At 35.8% G+C, this 16,825-nt stretch overlaps 1 protein-coding gene across 4 annotated transcripts in view; it reads right to left on the bottom strand.

Moving 5' to 3' along the window:
• Positions 1-514: 514 nt before the first annotated feature.
• ZMYND8 (zinc finger MYND-type containing 8) overlaps positions 515-16,825 on the bottom strand; it is a 59,922-nt gene continuing 43,611 nt past the window's right edge. For 2 of the 4 annotated variants that reach the window (XM_009817306.2, XM_059827360.1), the window contains 9 exons: positions 16,534-16,686; positions 15,174-15,677; positions 13,117-13,491; positions 10,836-11,026; positions 9,691-9,771; positions 8,509-8,587; positions 6,919-7,158; positions 6,592-6,749; positions 515-1,885 (listed from right to left, as the gene is read on the bottom strand). In XM_009817306.2, coding sequence (XP_009815608.1) covers positions 1,784-1,885; positions 6,592-6,749; positions 6,919-7,158; positions 8,509-8,587; positions 9,691-9,771; positions 10,836-11,026; positions 13,117-13,491; positions 15,174-15,677; positions 16,534-16,686 — 1,883 coding nt within the window. In that variant the 3' untranslated portion in view covers positions 515-1,783. Of the gene's footprint in view, positions 1,886-5,849; positions 6,299-6,591; positions 6,750-6,918; positions 7,159-8,508; positions 8,588-9,690; positions 9,772-10,835; positions 11,027-13,116; positions 13,492-15,173; positions 15,678-16,533; positions 16,687-16,825 lie in introns of those variants that run through there. The other 2 variants (XM_059827361.1, XM_059827362.1) reach the window with 1 other exon arrangement.

Here is a 16,825-nt window from a genome sequence, read left to right as displayed (position 1 = left end):
TCCCCATTTCTAACCCACAAATACACCTAACAAGACTACACATACCTGTCCAACCCCAATCCAACCAACGCATAAATGTTACACAACAAGCAATGGACCTTTGCTGCTGTTAAAATAGAGACAGAATGGATGCTCCTGAGTTTTATACATAAATGGCTTCTTATTTACAGACTGCCAACATGGCTTTGTTTTTTCTCAAATTTGACAGGCTTGGATTCAAAGGTCCCACACTTCTGAGATAGGAGATCCCAAAGTAAGGGAAATTATCTACGATCTGGAGACTGTGCAGAAATGAACATTCATCCAGACTGAAATGAAACTGGAAATCCAGGAACACAGAACATTTTTCTAAAACAGTTTAATAAAAAATTTGTGAAGTTTCTTGAAAAATTGGAGAAACCCAAAGCATATCGTGTGTGTCACCTGTCTTAGTCACAAAGAAACACAATTGTCAAAAAAGATATTTAAGTTTAATACAAATTTTATACAAAGAAAATGTGAAAAAATACTTCCATATGCTAAAAGCAATTATGCTTCACAAATAAGGCCAGCTAGGCTATTTTTGACACAACTGCAATTCACGAATATTCTGTTCTCGCTTTCTTCTAATACTTTTTTCCCGCTAATATGGGTACTAGCTGGAGACTGTACAAACCGCATTCTTTTATAAACAATGGGAGAAATCAACATGACTAAAATGTACAACAGAATGTACTGGAATGATATCATACAATTAATTTTCTCATATACATACATCACCTTTGCTTTGTTCAATGCTTTCGTTTTACACAACATACAAAATGGTACTACAGTATAAGTGTAACAGACAGCATTTTCATGGGTTACTTTCTCTCATACTGTACTGTTTCATGCTTACATAAAAACATAAATTCCATCATATAAATAATACATGCTCTGGCCCAGCGCCAAAAGTCCTTTGCCCATGTTTCCTGATCCATGTTTTTCTCCACACCTAGTTCTTGTTCAAAGTCCTTTTGGAGGATTTCAGAAAAAAAAAAGAAAACTGAACTGTGAAGCATAGGAACAAACTTTACTTTTCTCAATCTTTGATATCATGATCAGAGATCATGCTACAACCAGCTCGTATTACACTTTCCAGCTTTCCTGATATTGGACTGAATGAAATTTTAACTTAATTTTAACCTGTAAACAATATAAATGTTAACAGTCTGGTCATTGTAAAAACAATGTAAATCTTTAAGTACTTCAGGTCCACAGATTGGAAATGTCACAATGTGCCTAATACAATTAACTGGAAAAAGATACCCTTCATTATTTGGTTGCTCAAAGAAATTCTACAAGAGTTTCAAAGTGCAGAAATTTTTTTCAATCCAAATGCAAATCAAGTTGATCAGAGTCTCATGATTATATTATTTGATGCGTTAACTGCAGTTTCCCAAGACCAGTTTTCAGTGTTAGCTTGTGATAAGGCTGTTTTAAACCTTCCTTTTCCAACTTCAAACGCTCTTTATAAGTTAAAGTCAATACAAATATAAAAAGGAGATGGTACTCTAACTTTAATGACATCCACAAATTGTACATTATTTACAAAAGAAGCATAGATTTAATATGGATCTTACCTGTCCTCAGCTTTTCTAAGCCAGCGCTAATGCTTTACATTAATGTAGTGTAGTTAATGCTTTGTACACATATACAAAGCGAAAGTCTGAACCTTTGAGGTTAATCCAAAGAACTGTGTTTATTTTTCACATTTCTATTAGATTTATTTATTCCAACAATTGTATGGACTTCTTGTTAGCAGTTAGACTCTTCGTACTTGGACTGGCATTGTGGTCTGAACATACTGAACTCCAGTTCTCATTGCCACTGTCCCAGCAGAAGGACTTACCACTACAGGAATGGTCTGTGGATTAAAACCAAGAGAAACATATTGTTATGTTAAAGGTCACATAAACATGACCACAGAAATAGAGATTTATTTTCCAGGGAAAATCCAGAACAAGTTCGAATTTTGTGTAAGAATTAATACCTTTATTACCGCAATATTACCTCATTCCAGGGTAGAAAGTAGTGTATTACTTTCCTATAGCCAAGAGTTTTTCTGTACTGTTATTACTACTATATAATTACAGGGACAGGTGGTCCTACAGGTACTGTACACACTCTGTCTGTGCTTGGAGAATTAGGTTTCATAGTTACTACATCCAGTTACATATTTTCCCCAAACTAATACATGGGAAGAGGAAAAAGGGCTAAGAAAATCCTTTGTCATTTGGAAAAGTTTTGACACATCAAACTGGAGTACAAAAATACCCTTGTTTATAAGTATATTCTTGTTACACATTACTTAAATCTTTTTCCCCAAAAGGAACTCCCCCATGCATTCAGTCTACACAGAAGAGAACAAAGAACATCCATTTGAACAAAAAAGTACTTAAGTTAACTTTTGCACAAATCAATAACAAAAACATCAGCATTACTGGGAACTGTCTTATACACCCTGTAAAAATATTACTATAGAATAAACTTTTCACTTCCATGATACAGATCATGATTTATAAATCTTGACAAATGAAGTTTCAGGACATCTCTATAGGTGGTAACTGATTCTACAGATGCAGAGACAAAGGCACAAGAATGTTAAACAACCTGGTCAAGGTCACATCACTCTGGAAGATCTGGAAAAGGATTTATTGAATCTTAAGTCTGTATCTTAACCTTCCTTCAAAAATGTGAGAAGTCTAGAAATGTCTATACCATACAAACTGCAAGTATGTTTTGATACAATTCCAGTGATGCACAACTGGTGATCAAACAAATGCATCCATTTCAGTTCACAATATTTTGTGGAAGAAACAGGAAGAGAGATTTTGAGGAATCTGAAAGGGATGCACAGATCTTCCCCCCAACAGTAGTGTGACATTCCAAAGAGAACATGGAAGAAGAAATACAAGTTCAGTGAAGCCCAGTGTCTCCCCACACTGTTTTAAGAGACCACATTAGTGTCTTCATGGCATTCGACAAAGATTGTGAGTATCCCTACTGAGATGGATTACAGCCTAGAGTGTTTATCAGCTCCTTTGTGACAAAGTCTGTGCCTTCCAGAAGCCTACTCATTCCATTCCCTGGAATGCAAAGATGATGAATTCATATTTTTACATTATTTTAACTGCAGAAAGAATAAAAAACAAACATGGAACCAATTTGCTAAATAAATTCAAGATTACTGCCATTTTGTAATGATTTCAGATGTGTATAGAGGGTTCAATGGAAATGGTACCCAGAAGATACACTGGAAGTTGTTCAGAGGAAGAAACTCCTAGTTGGAAACAAAGTGCAAATTGAACCCTAGAGAAGCCATTATGTACGTCACTGTTAGTACTACAGGTGGGGAAATTAAGGTCGCCACAGTCGCCTTTTACATGTACACACTTACACAAATGAAAAAATTAAGTTTCAGTTCTTACAGTCATCGGGATATGGAATGTGCGAGACTCCTTAAATGTGTTAAGATCATTCCCTGAGAGGTAAATTTTCCACCTCTGCCAGTTTTACACATATGTACATTTTGCATACATATTAAACATGCACTAAGGTTTAAAATTATTTAAATCGCACGTGCAGTAATTAGAATACAGAGGTGTCTGTAGCTGTGCAAGACTAATGCAAATGTGTACAAAATTTTAAACATGCACAAATAAAGGGTGAAACCTTTCAGACGTTCCAATTATGCTTTACATAACTCAATACACTTTGTATTACAGAAAACCAATGAAGGTAACTGCCATTTTTCTGAGTATTACACAAAACCACCTTATGATCTTAACAACCTCTCAGCTATTCACAGAAGAGCCTAACATCTTTGATGTTTGCTATTTGATTTTAAAACACATATAAAACCTTGTTGTTATGGTAATTCAGTCCAAGCAACTTAGGGCCAGTGTTGCAAAGGTGCACAGTGCTCTCAGCTGAGACAAAATGAGTTGAGTCACAATGCTGCTAGGAATGTGAAAAGTCATGATCCCCACTAAGAGCAAGAACATTTGTGTGGAATATAATGGCTATGGCATACTGTATGTACGTGTGCACGTGCCTGTATTTGTAGACATACACACACAGAGGCATGTGTCCTGCAGCGGGGCGGGGGGGGCAGAGGGGGGTGCACACGTGGGTGTGTGTACACAAGGAGACAGACAGAGTAACTTCTATAGCAAATTAGGCCTCACAATCACAGTGTGATTAAGGTACACTGTTAAATTACTATATAGTTACTATTAGAAATTATCTAACTTCAGTCAGAAAATGGACTGAAGTTATCCACACATGGGCGTCTCTGTTGAACCCACCACTGAGACAGAGCATGCCGGTCAGTTACCAGTGCAGTACCAGCATATTTCCTTTTGGTAAGAAGAATGTCAGCTCAGACACCATGCTGACGCTGAAGTGAGCACTGCAGAACACGACCAGCTGAAAGAATGGGATATTATGGTGCATAAAATACAAAAATCCAACTCGCTTCTGTCCCATCTCCTGTGACTGACACTAGGGAATTCAAGTGTCCTTGGTTAAGTCTTTGATAGAAAAAAACAGGTCTGATTCCAATGCTATTTCTCACAATTTCATAATGCTAATGTGCAAGACTGCATGGGAGATACACTACTGATGAATGCATATTTTCTTTCATAGTTAGTGAGATGTCACAGGAATATCAAGCATAGCTCAGAATTAATTAAATCTCTTTAGGATACCATAGACAAAAAGATATTTTAAAGATATTTAAAATGAATTCTATATATTTACATTGATGTTGTGGTCAAGTATATACATGAAACAGACAAATAACTAACATCATAATGTAAAATGCAAGTCTGACTGTCCTCAGTGCCGTTGCTATACTTAATGACAGTTTCTGAATCCTTGTAATAATGAATGATGAAATGAAAGGGTGGAATGTTGCACAGCAAAATAAGACATTTTGCACTGCAAGTTGAGACTATACCAGTGAATTCATATTTTGATAGAACAGCAGACGGAGACAACCCCCCAGAAATACTGAGCAATTTTAATGCCAGGAACAGTACTACTGCAGACTTTAAATGACGATATTGTACTTACAATTGTGGGTTGAGTAGTTGGAATATAGGTGGTGGTCTGCGGTACCTGGACCAGTTTTATAGGCTGGTTGCTTGTCACACCTGTTGCTATCTGCAGAGACAGCACAGGCAACCTCAGTAGAAGTCTCAGCTTTTACAGAAATTCCACCTAGTTGTTATTATAATATGAAATTTATGTTGGATGTTTTGTTTGTGTTAAAAATTTGCATCTTAATGAATTCACAGGTTACTTCTTTGTTAATAGAACAAAATTCAAATTATGAACGTGATCAATGTAAACAGCATGATGTTTCAGGTAGAACATCTATGTGAAAGCAATTCCAGATTTGTATAACTGGAATATTCCCTGGCAAAAGTTTTAGGTAATTGATTTTCTCCCATCCCCTATTTCCCCAGTAATACAAAGGTTGTGCTGCCACAAACAATGCATATGAATGTCAACTGAGCCAGAGTTTAACTAACTTCACCAAAGCATTCAGGTGGAACAGCACATCCTTTTTCCCTCTTCCAATCTGTTTCCCAAGTTACTCCCTTAGATGACATGTCAAGCCCAGAGATCTAAGACCAGACAGTAGCAAAAGTGTCAAGAAATGAACACAGCTCTCTAGTTTACTATGCTTCCCAATTCTATAGGACTATCTCAATGAGACATCATGCTGGAATCACAATACTACAAAATTAGTTTGCTTTTAATATTTTAAAATACAACAAGGCTTCTACTGATGTGGGGGATCATGTGTAAGGGTTTGAAGGATCAGCCCCCCCCCCCCTAAAATTTTTCATTTCATAAATCTTGCAAGGGCAGAAGAAAAACGATGCTGAAATTGCTAATATTCAAGCCCTACCTATAAAGCAGAATCTTCTCTATAAACATTTTCTATATATGCAAAGTCCCTTTTATTAGAGCATTTGCTCATCCTTGCCTACTGAATACTATATCAGAGTAGATGCTATGGAGGATTTCGTAACTGCACACTGCTCCGTTAACTGTAGATCCAGGTGAATTGTTGTATCAGTGTTATGGAACATTGTGGTACCCTAGTGGCAGTCTGTTGTGATAAAGTAAGTTGATTTGAATGCAGGTCTTGAGCTTGGCCTCTGAACCCCCAGGCAAGAAGGGCTTGGAAGTGCTGCAGTCTGTATTGCTTATCAGAAGGCAACTTGTATCGAAAGATCCAGACCAGAAGCTACACTGATGGGTCCTGGAGAGAGAGAGAGAAAGAGGTCCAGTCCCCTTTGGCTGGAAGGATGAGTCAAGCCAACACAAGGTTTTATTGGGAATGAGTGAAGGGGAAAGGGTGTTCCCAGAGGACAGAAGGAGATTTTTTTTTGCCAAGATGAAGGAAAAAAAAACACAACTCCCTATCTCCCCAAATCACACTCTTTGAAATACGCAAATGGTCATAAATTCCTGGCTGATCCAGGGAATTATTTAGGGGTGGGTTTCAGAGGAATCGTACATATTTTTGTTTGAAGTGACCACAAGGATACTCACTGTAACACTCTCTTTGCTTTTATCAGCTGAACCTTCCTTTTCCTTAGGGGTGCTGGCTGTTTCTGTGGGTGTAGGTTGCACACTTGAACTGGGCTGGGATGATTTATTTAATGTTTCTGTGCTAATTTCAGTGTCTGTTTCTTGCTGTGTTGCAGTAGCTAAAATAAAGGAATAAAGAAAAAGTAGCCACTACTCGTGTGTACCAGTCCACAGTCACTCTTCACAGGCACATCTGCACCCATGCAAATGAAGAATATTGAGTCACTGCGTATTCCACCCACCCCAACCTCCTCCCAGCTGTGAACAGGCAACCCAGAGCAAGATTACCTGACTGTGTGCAAGATTTCATATGCTCAGGCCAGTGAGCTTGTTGGCAGGGATAGTCACAGTAGCTAGTATTCCAACAGCAATAAAAAATGGCCTCTTTCTTGCAGTTAGCACACCACTGCTTCTTTTTAGTTTCATCCACTGCTTGCTGCTTTTCCAATTCCAGCTGCTTCTTCACCTCAGCAATCAAACGATCTCGTTCTTGTTCTAGACTCTGCCGCATTTCAGCCATTGTCAGTTCTACTCAAAATGCAAAGGAAGATGAGTTTTGCATTTTCCACCCCCAACACCAAGGTGTGAAACAATAATTTTCATTACTTTAAAGACAACATGAAATTAAAACTAACAATCAAAATATTCCCCGAGTTTGGGCATCTGTTTCATACCTACTCAATAAATTAAAGTCTTCCATCTTCTTTTCTTATTCTGGTACTATGATTTTTACCCTTAACCATTACCTTCCGTTTGTTTAACACCTTAGTTCTAAATGGCCCACAAAGGATCAGAATCCAGGTATACTAGGTACAGCATAAACACAAAAAGGATATATGCAGCTGCATAAGATTGGTGGACAAAGGGTTTAAAGGATTTTTCTTTTATTTCTGAGCACACCTAAACATTCAGTTCTGTGAGTTACAGACGAGTTGTTGCCATACTCATGTAATTCTGAAGAATGCTATAACTGGACTGCAGCAGTGGAAAAAGTGGTCTGACCTGATTTGAAAGGGCAAAATGTTACTAACAAACCAAAGATGTAAGTCTGAATATGGAGTTACTCAGCACTTAATTCACTTCCATTCCAGATGTGCTCTGCAAAGAGAGAGTCAAAAAGTGGACTAGGACATTGTATTACACAGTCCTAAGGCTGTTTGGACTGCATGTAGCTTAAAGGAGACTTGATCACTCAGTTGCAACCTTCTTCCCACAGTCAGTGCATTAAAAAAGATAATTTAAGAAGAATCACATTTCAATCACGGTGCCATTTTCTGCCCATATGGTTTAGTGAATGTAGAGATGAAAATTCCCCTCCTAGGAGGAATATACTTTTATCTGTTTAAGGTAGTATTTTGACTTTATTTCACTGACAGTCTGGCACCAAGATTGAGTCAAGGTTGTCTATTCACTTTAAATAAATAAATGCAGTATATACACCAACAGCTGATCTGAACCAAAATGTCAGCTACAATCTCCAAAGATACCAGAGAAAGCAGGTTCCCCCAGCGGCTATATTAACAGAACCTGGTTCATATGAGAATTAGTACAAAATAATCAGCATAAAATATCTCATGAAGAGGGATTATCCAGTGATGCATAAAATAAAGAGTTATTCTGTCCTATCAAAAGCTCTCTTCAGCCTGAATTTGTCTGAGGGCTGAACACCTGTTGTTTAATATGCACAGATAAAGCAACTTTGTGTACATACTCAAAAGGTCTCCACTAAGATGAGCACAGCACATTTTACAAGGCTTTCTGTCCTTCACTTGAACAATTTGTAGTATCATATGATGAAGGTAATACCTACTACAAGCATTTGGATTTTCTATTTCAGACAAAAAACTGACACACTATTTTGGACTACCATTTTCATACCTAGATTATGCTTCATTTCTGAGAGTTCCTGTTGATGTAACCATTGAAGTTTTTCTATCTCGATCCTCAAACGCCGAATCTAAATATTAAAAATTTTATAGTTAGTAATAATAAACAGGGTGCACTGTATAATACATAATTATTAGACAGAAAAACATGCCCAAAGCAAAGAGCCTGATCACTTACATCAAGGCTCCTTCATATTAACATGTGGACAAGACCATAGTAAACCCCAAACCAAAGTCTGAAGTATTCTAAATATTTGTTTGCTAGATTTGCTTACCATAAAAATGTACAGGATTGTTTGGAAAAAAAAAAGCACTTCTATTCAACTTGCTTTTGCTTGCTCTGAAATCAGTTGAGTCTCAAATTTCTCTGACTGGAATCAAAAACCTATTCCTCAGTTTTGCTTGCATTTATTAGTATGATATTTATTTATTTATCTATTTTAAACTAGATGAGGCTTAGGAAAGCAAGTTTTTCATTCACTCTGGATTGGGAATACAAATATCATTTCTCAAAATGGTGACTTCCTTATTCTGGTTAAGAAAAGCAAACAAACCATCACACTTTCAACACTGAGGTTTATTTGTTCACATCCATATGTAGTTTACACTGCTTAATCTGCCTTTTCCAAGTTTAAAGAAAACACTTAAAAGATACCAAGTACTACCTTTGTAGACAATTAAAAGCAACGTATAGCATTTTTGTAAAAAATGCTAAAATTATTTAAGTATTTTTTAAAAGTATTAAAAACTGCGGTCAAAATCACATAACTGGAATAAGCTACTGCACTACAAGTAAATTCAAATCTTCTTCCTTTGGTGGACAAATACACGCTTTAAAAAAAATGATGCTTTCAAAAAAAGGACTTCATTTCTTTTTAAACAAGGTGACACAAAATTAAATCCTTAACAGAAGCTTTAAGGATTTGGGCTTGATGGCTTACTGTTCTTGCTGCTTATCTCATAGAGCCCATCTGACATTTTTTCAGTGTTTTTCTCTACCATTCTAATCATTACTTCTGAAACAGGATAGAAATTAGGATCTCTACACAGTGTTAATTTATAATATTTTGTAGGTAGAGTTATATGGTACTTCTGTATATAAAACCACTATTTTGCAACTTTCAAAATTAAAATGCAAGCAATATTATTTTATTATTTTTAATCTTACACTAACCTCAGCTATTGTACTTCCAGTAGTATTTTTTGAAAGATCGTTATATATTTCAGTCATTGTTCCTTTGATGGCATCCATCATCTGAAAGACAAAACAAAAGAAAAAAAAATTCTTTCATATATATTTTTCATAGATACCCACTTTCACTTCCTTTCAACCACTCTAATGTGAACTTGTATTACTATCAACAATGCCCCATATCTCTCTATGTATTTATCTGGGTCTACTGTTAGAGGACTATTTAGAAGGTAGAACACAACACTTTTGATCAGGACTGATTTTTGTGTGTCCTAAACTGATGAACTGCTTGACCTTCTACTTTTCCAAGAAATTGCCACTGATATAATTTACTCACAGAAAAATACAACCGTGAGTTTGGGGAAGAAACTCAATGCAAAATAAATAAATAAATAAATAACATTGCTGACCACAACAATCCCACCAAGACCATATGGTTGAGTGAGAACACTGAAAGCTGACAGTCAAGATTAATTCTGGTGCTTTTAATGCCTGGGTACTCAACTTTATTTCCTTATGCAGCATTCAGCTTGATTTTTTAATTTAAAGATCTAAGAGAGTATATGAAAAGCTAATGTCCCATCCCTCACTGTCACTCTTATGATAGAAGTATTACACCACATCTTGTCTTGAACAATGTAGCTTCTGTTTTAATACATGAATATACACTTATGACAAGTTACCATCTGATGAAGCTATACAGTGTTTTAAAACAAAACTACATTTTTGTATATGTATTACTGAACACAAATGAAGAAATATTAATGTTTACTGTAAATATGATGCTGAGGGGATATCTACACCCTTAGGAGAAAACTCAGAAAATGGTCAAAACCACAATACAATGTAGATAAGAAGCAGCAATAGGGGAACATGAGAAGGAAAGGGTCTAAAGTGTCTGAGCAGCTGAAGCCTAGTATATACACACTTGGGCTTGGAATGCCAGAATTCAGACAGCTCTAAAAAGATGGTTCAGCACTTCCATCAAAATCTAGCTGCTCCTACCTAGTAGAATGAATTTGCCACATATGACAACCTGAAAATAAAGTTTTCAGAATTTGAAATGTCCAAAATGTGAAAGTTCACTTCAAAATCAAATTTCAGGAAGACCTTGCTCAAGAACTTACTTTGCTAGTATATTTAGCAATATCTGCAGCCACATCAGCTGAAGCTGTTGCAATTGGCAGGTCTGTATTAACTGAGGAAGAAAGTGTACTTGCAGATCCAGAACTGGTAACCATAGAAATAGGTTGAGTACTTGTAACCAAGGTTATAGTGGATGTAGAAGTGCTCTGGGTGATCTCTTTTTGCTGCACAGCTAAGAAAAGAGAACATACAGCAGATCAATCACATAAAAAATTATTAAAATAAATAGGCAAACTTGTAACTTGAATGTCTAATGTAAATGCATGCACCTAACCATTTCAAAGACTTACATTATTTATACAATGGTGCCATTTAATCAATTAATTATACAGTGCCCAGCCACTGAACTTGTACATAATTTGAAGGCTTAAAGTTAATCAAGCACACGTATCTTTGAAACTTCTTATTTTAAACTGGCCAATGCAAAGGTCTCCCTCAGATCTGTATTCCTCCCATTTTTTCATCCCACTTCCTAGGAATTCACATCCTAACCTATTAATTTGGAGAACTCCCAACTAATACCATATGTATGAGCATAAATTAGACTTTGACATTTTAATTTGCCATAATTTTCAAACATATTATTGAATTTCTTTTCTTTTTGCTTTGAAACAAGGTTTAGTGAGCCACTGTTGAAGAAAGCCTACTTCAGTAGTACTTCCTGGTGTAATTCCTATTCTTTTGTTATTAATGCTACTAATTATTATTAGTGTTGCGACATGTTTAATATACATATATCCACATCAACATTCGCCTTTGGTTGGCTGCAGAGCAAGGAATGCAACACTAGGTTAACTCACTAAAGCAAAGATGTTATTCATAGTGTTAACTCAAACAGGATAAGAAAAGTTCTCTCATTTTTGGTCAATATTTCAAATAATCTTAAACAGTGGGTAATTAGAAAAGTGAGAGTATAAATCAAAATGCAAAACGCCTCACCTTTTCATCCCTAATGACTTATCTGTCCTAAATATTTTTTAAAAAATATTTTTTTAGGACAATACTTTTTGATCTATTTTTAATGATTCATATTATAAAATATGTCTTCATTGTTAATATCCTCAAAACAGGAATTACTGAAATGAAAAAGTTATTCAATTTATCTCTATGTACTATATTTTTGTTTATGCCAATTCAGTATATAAAAAATCTATAGATTTTATAGTGTTCATTTAATATATTTCTGTAATATAATATTTAAGATGGAACATTGCTATGATGTGCTCAATAATGAACATATTGATAAAACAAACTCATAGGCTGAACATTTAAAGTTCAGCCCATATTATTAAGATCTTCTATTAAAGTATGATTCTATTAAAAGTATGACTTCACCAAGTTTCACATTTATTTTTCTCACTGAATATCAAATTTGTGCAGTCTACAAGTAGAAAGATACCACTTCTTCAACACTTCTTAAATTAGTCACAAAAGCAGTTTGGGAAAAGAGAAATATGCCTCTGGTAAATGTCTGTATGTGTCCCATTACCTAAACCTCTCTTCCATATGAAATTACTGGCTTGCCAGCAGTGTTAGCAGAATGGAGAATATCTGTTCACCAGGCAGACCAGTAAACAGTTCAGTTTATTAACTTGAAATTACAAATGAAGCTAGATTTACATAAAGTTGCTGTTCTGTGAAGTGAAGCAATAGAAGCATAGGCTTATATTACCATGTGCCTACTACTAGTGAAACCTCCGGCAAAGGGATGGTAAGAAAACAGTTGTGAAAACATTCTAAAGTGCCATGGCTGTTTGCTCAGTAAACTAGCATCAAAGTCTTGTCAAGAGTTAAGCAACAGGGATTTCAAAGACAAATGTAGCCTGGGTAATTTCATTGTTGTCAAATTATACTCTATGAAAAACTGTACAGATCAGTTTCTTGTCAGATAAAACTGTATCCAATTTGTAGATATTGAGGTGATAGTAGTAATTATGCAAGTGGAATAATTAATGGGTTTAGCATATAATCCAGAAAATCCGTTCACTCTCCCAAATCTGCGATGGCTAAGAATGGCAAAATATTTCCAGATACACGCTCAAACTTTTTGTCATTAAAATAAGGAGACATGACTCTAAATACACACCACAAAGAGGAGGTATGGTGAGTAAGTTGTTGTGTTTTAAAGTCACTTATCAGAGTAGAACCACACTTTGAGATTTGGTTTATATGGAAGAACTCCTGGTTAGGCAGCCTTGGAGCACTGAGATCACTACTGGGGAATTATGGCATCACAGGCACATTGAGTTAGAAAGTGTATACCTTTAACTGCTTGTCTTGTCTGATATCTTGTCCCTTGAGAGGACTGAGGTTGCTGTGACTGAGACTGCTGGCTCTGCTGCTGTTGCTGCTGTCTCTGCACCTTCTGCATGTGCCATTTCTGAGAAGACGTCTGAAATTTATTTGAAGAATTCCACACTACACGCTGCACAGCAGGGGCAGTTTCCTTAGGCAGCAGAGGCCTCTGCTTTTTCACAGGGCTTCCAGTGGCTGCAGATGGAGCACTAACAGTAGAAGAAGCACTAGTAGTTGCTGTCACACCAGCTGGTGGAGTCTGGGCTGCAGAGCGGGTAAGTACTGGAGTTTCTGGTAGAGGCTGGGTGCTTGCACTGGAGGAAGGTGGAGTTTTACCTATAACTAAACAAACAAAAAATGTAATGCCAGCTTTTCAGCAACACATCTGATTCATAATTTTCCATCTAATTTTTGTAAGAGCCATATGCCCCTTCCAGGCTACTTTGAATTATTTTCTTCAACAGGTAATTGATATTCTACAAGTAAACTCATTTCAGTCTAGTTAAAGTTGGTGGTAATTCAGAAGCACTAGCCATTAAGCAAAACTAAACAGAAAGTACAAAACCCAGAAAATCAGCCTGACCTCATTTGGAAGATATGTAAGAAGTTAGCATTTGTTAGGATGTTTCTGGGTTACCACTTACACCTGTCATTCCAATTTCTTTCAGGAAAAAAATACATTCGAAAGGAACAATGACTGAACAGTAACTGAAGGAACAGCATACTAAAAACTTTCTAAACAAAGGTGAACTGGCACTGACAACCAAATACACAGTGTATTTAAGATATCTATGTTTACTCGAAAATCTTCTGAAGTTTATAGTTGACTCTTCCACATATCAGATCAATTTAGGAACTGGATAATTCTTCCAAAGCTGTGGCCAGAAAAAACATATCTGAAAGAGAAGGCTGCTGTATTGACAGGTTTCTGGAAAGGGGGCAAAGATCTTCAGATCTGCATGCACCAGATCTCTTTTCTGGACTAAGGCATTTTAATATCTGATAGCCACAAGTAAAGGGAGGGGCCTTGAAATCATGGACAGGATGCAAATTATGTCTAGAATATATTCATACAGGTCTATATATATGAATATTTAAGTCCACTTTTAATTTCACTCAGAATATGTATTATTCTTTTGCCTCTATATCAAAGTAAAATTTTAGGACTACGTATTATTTCAACAATCACTGGTTTAGGCCACTAGTAATACATGAATCAGTGGTTTTGAAATTCGTAAATCTGCCTTGCTTACTAAATTTTTAAATAAAACTAGAATCAGTCAACATAAACTCCGCAAAATTACAATTCTGTTTTTAGTTTATAAGCCTATTTTCTTGATTAACTCATGGTAACATTTATCCATTAAATTCCACCTTAAGATTCAAAATTCAGAAGCAATAAGTTGTCTTCTAAAGTATGCTTAGTTAAGTGATTGAAAACATTGTTTTAAATAAAATGATTGAGCCAACATGCTATAAAATATAGACAAGAGAAAGTTTATGAAGAAAAAAATACTTGTCAATCCAACCATTTCAATCTGGTTTTCTATTTTGTTTTGTCTAAAGGCTAATATGCAGAACAAGCTTAGCAAAAGCACTTTACTCATTAATTGAGATTGCTTTCCTCTTTTAGCAACACATAGAAACAAGGGACAATACAATTGATTTAGCTGTTCCTTTGATTATTACTGAGAGCATTTACATTGATTTCAATGGGACCTTTTGCAATTTGTATGTTTGATAAGTTCCAACTTCTTCAATACCTGCAATTTTGGGAGGTCTATGGAAATGTAAAGATTCAACTGAAAGTCATAATAGCTGCAAAATAAATTCTCCATTTGTCACAGAACAAATATTATGGATATTCATAGTTCTATGCTGCTGGAAGGAAACTCAATGAAACATATTTTCTTTAAACCAGAAACTGTAATAGGGACTGAAAACTTTTTTCATAGTCACAAAGAATGAAAAATCATTCCTAAAAATTGTTTTAGGAAAGAAGGAAGGAAAGAATTTCATCCTACCATCTTGTTTAGGAGGAGGGTCTTTAGATTCTTTTTTGGATTTCCTTCCTTCACGGCCACAATGATCGTCTCCTAGATCGATGACAAGTTCACTCTCAGAATCAGAGTCCAGTCCTAGATGCACAGTTGGAGAGTCTGTTTCATCTTTACCTTTCAGTTTTTCTTTTGCAGGATGCTGTAAACTTTTTCCCTTTTCAGAAAATTCTTTTTCAGTGTCTGTAATTGCCTTTTCTTTGACTGGGTCATCTGTTTTCTCCACTTCTGGACTTGTGCTTTTAAGTTCCTCTTTGTCTTCATTCTGTGCTGAGGGCTTAGCTTTTTTTTTCAAGCTCAATGATTCTTTGTCACTTCTTGTACCTTCCTTGTCCTCTCCATCTTCTTGATCATTCTTTGATTTCTGATCCTCATCACTATATTCACTGTCACTGGTGTCAGATTTTTCAGAATCTTCAGAGTCACTGTGTTCTACTGCAGTATAAACAGCTTCAGATATTTCATTTATTCCTAATTGTGGGGAGGAAAGTACATTCCACGCTGACATCAGACTGACTGACATTACCAAAAAAAATACTCTAGATACTTGAACAAAGTGTATACATACCATTATCTTAACTGTCAGTCCTTAAGCTATAAACACTTTGCTTAGTGCCCTGTCTCAATACCAAAATGTATAAGAATTACCTTCCACATATTCCAATTCATATTTTTATTTCATTCAGTGGCCCTCTTTTCACTGCTTTTTCCCACTACCTGCAAGCTGTTTTGTTCAGCTTAGGACCAATGCTGGCAAATACAAAGAGGAGTTATTTTTATACACAAGAAACCACCTTAAAATCAGTAACACTATTCACCTGATTAAAGTTACTTACATTCATGTTTGCAGAATCAGTTTTAGACTGTGTAAGTTTGGTGAGCAGAATCTCTTAATTGTTTCAGTGCCTAGAAAGTCTTTAATTAAGTGCTAGACAACACTAATGTTTCTAACATTATTCAGCTCCTGGGTGACTGCATATACTAATTTGTGCAACTGACATAAGTTAGGTAGAATTCTTGAGTTTTTCAATTTACAAAGCAAATATTAATACTATAATTCTGTCAATACTATCTACACCAGAATGGTACAAAACCAGATTAAAAGACGAAACCTTTTTGACAAAAATCATCAGGTCTCACTGTATTTTAAATTAAACTAGTTCAGTGCATTCTACTTGGCTCAAAGAGTTCAAATATCCTCTACTCTTGCTTTAATGCATAAAGTATTTAAGGTTTTACTATTCAACAAACTTCTTTTAAACTCCAATTCAAAATTTCCTCACGCGTATCCTTCAGATGCCCATTGTATTACTTGAGATATACTTACCAAGTTGCGCTTTACAACTCTCTATTGTCTTGTCAAGATTAAGCTGGAACCTACTACGTATCTGTCGTTTTGGTGAAATGAGTTGCACAGGAGTGGTCTGCTGTTGGACTGACTCACTCAACTCTTTCAGATCCATTTCAGCTTTGCTACGATCTAGAAAAACAAAAAGGAACGAAGAAAAATGTTTTACAAAAAGAAAAGAGATCACTATCCAGATAAGACAAATTTTACTAAGGAACAATGCAGACAATCTGAAACATATTTCACTTCTTTTATAATTATGGGCTACATA

Source organism: Gavia stellata, chromosome 20 (assembly GCF_030936135.1).
Source record: "Gavia stellata isolate bGavSte3 chromosome 20, bGavSte3.hap2, whole genome shotgun sequence".
Classification (NCBI taxonomy): domain Eukaryota; kingdom Metazoa; phylum Chordata; class Aves; order Gaviiformes; family Gaviidae; genus Gavia; species Gavia stellata.
This window is presented reverse-complemented; position numbering and strand designations above follow the sequence as displayed.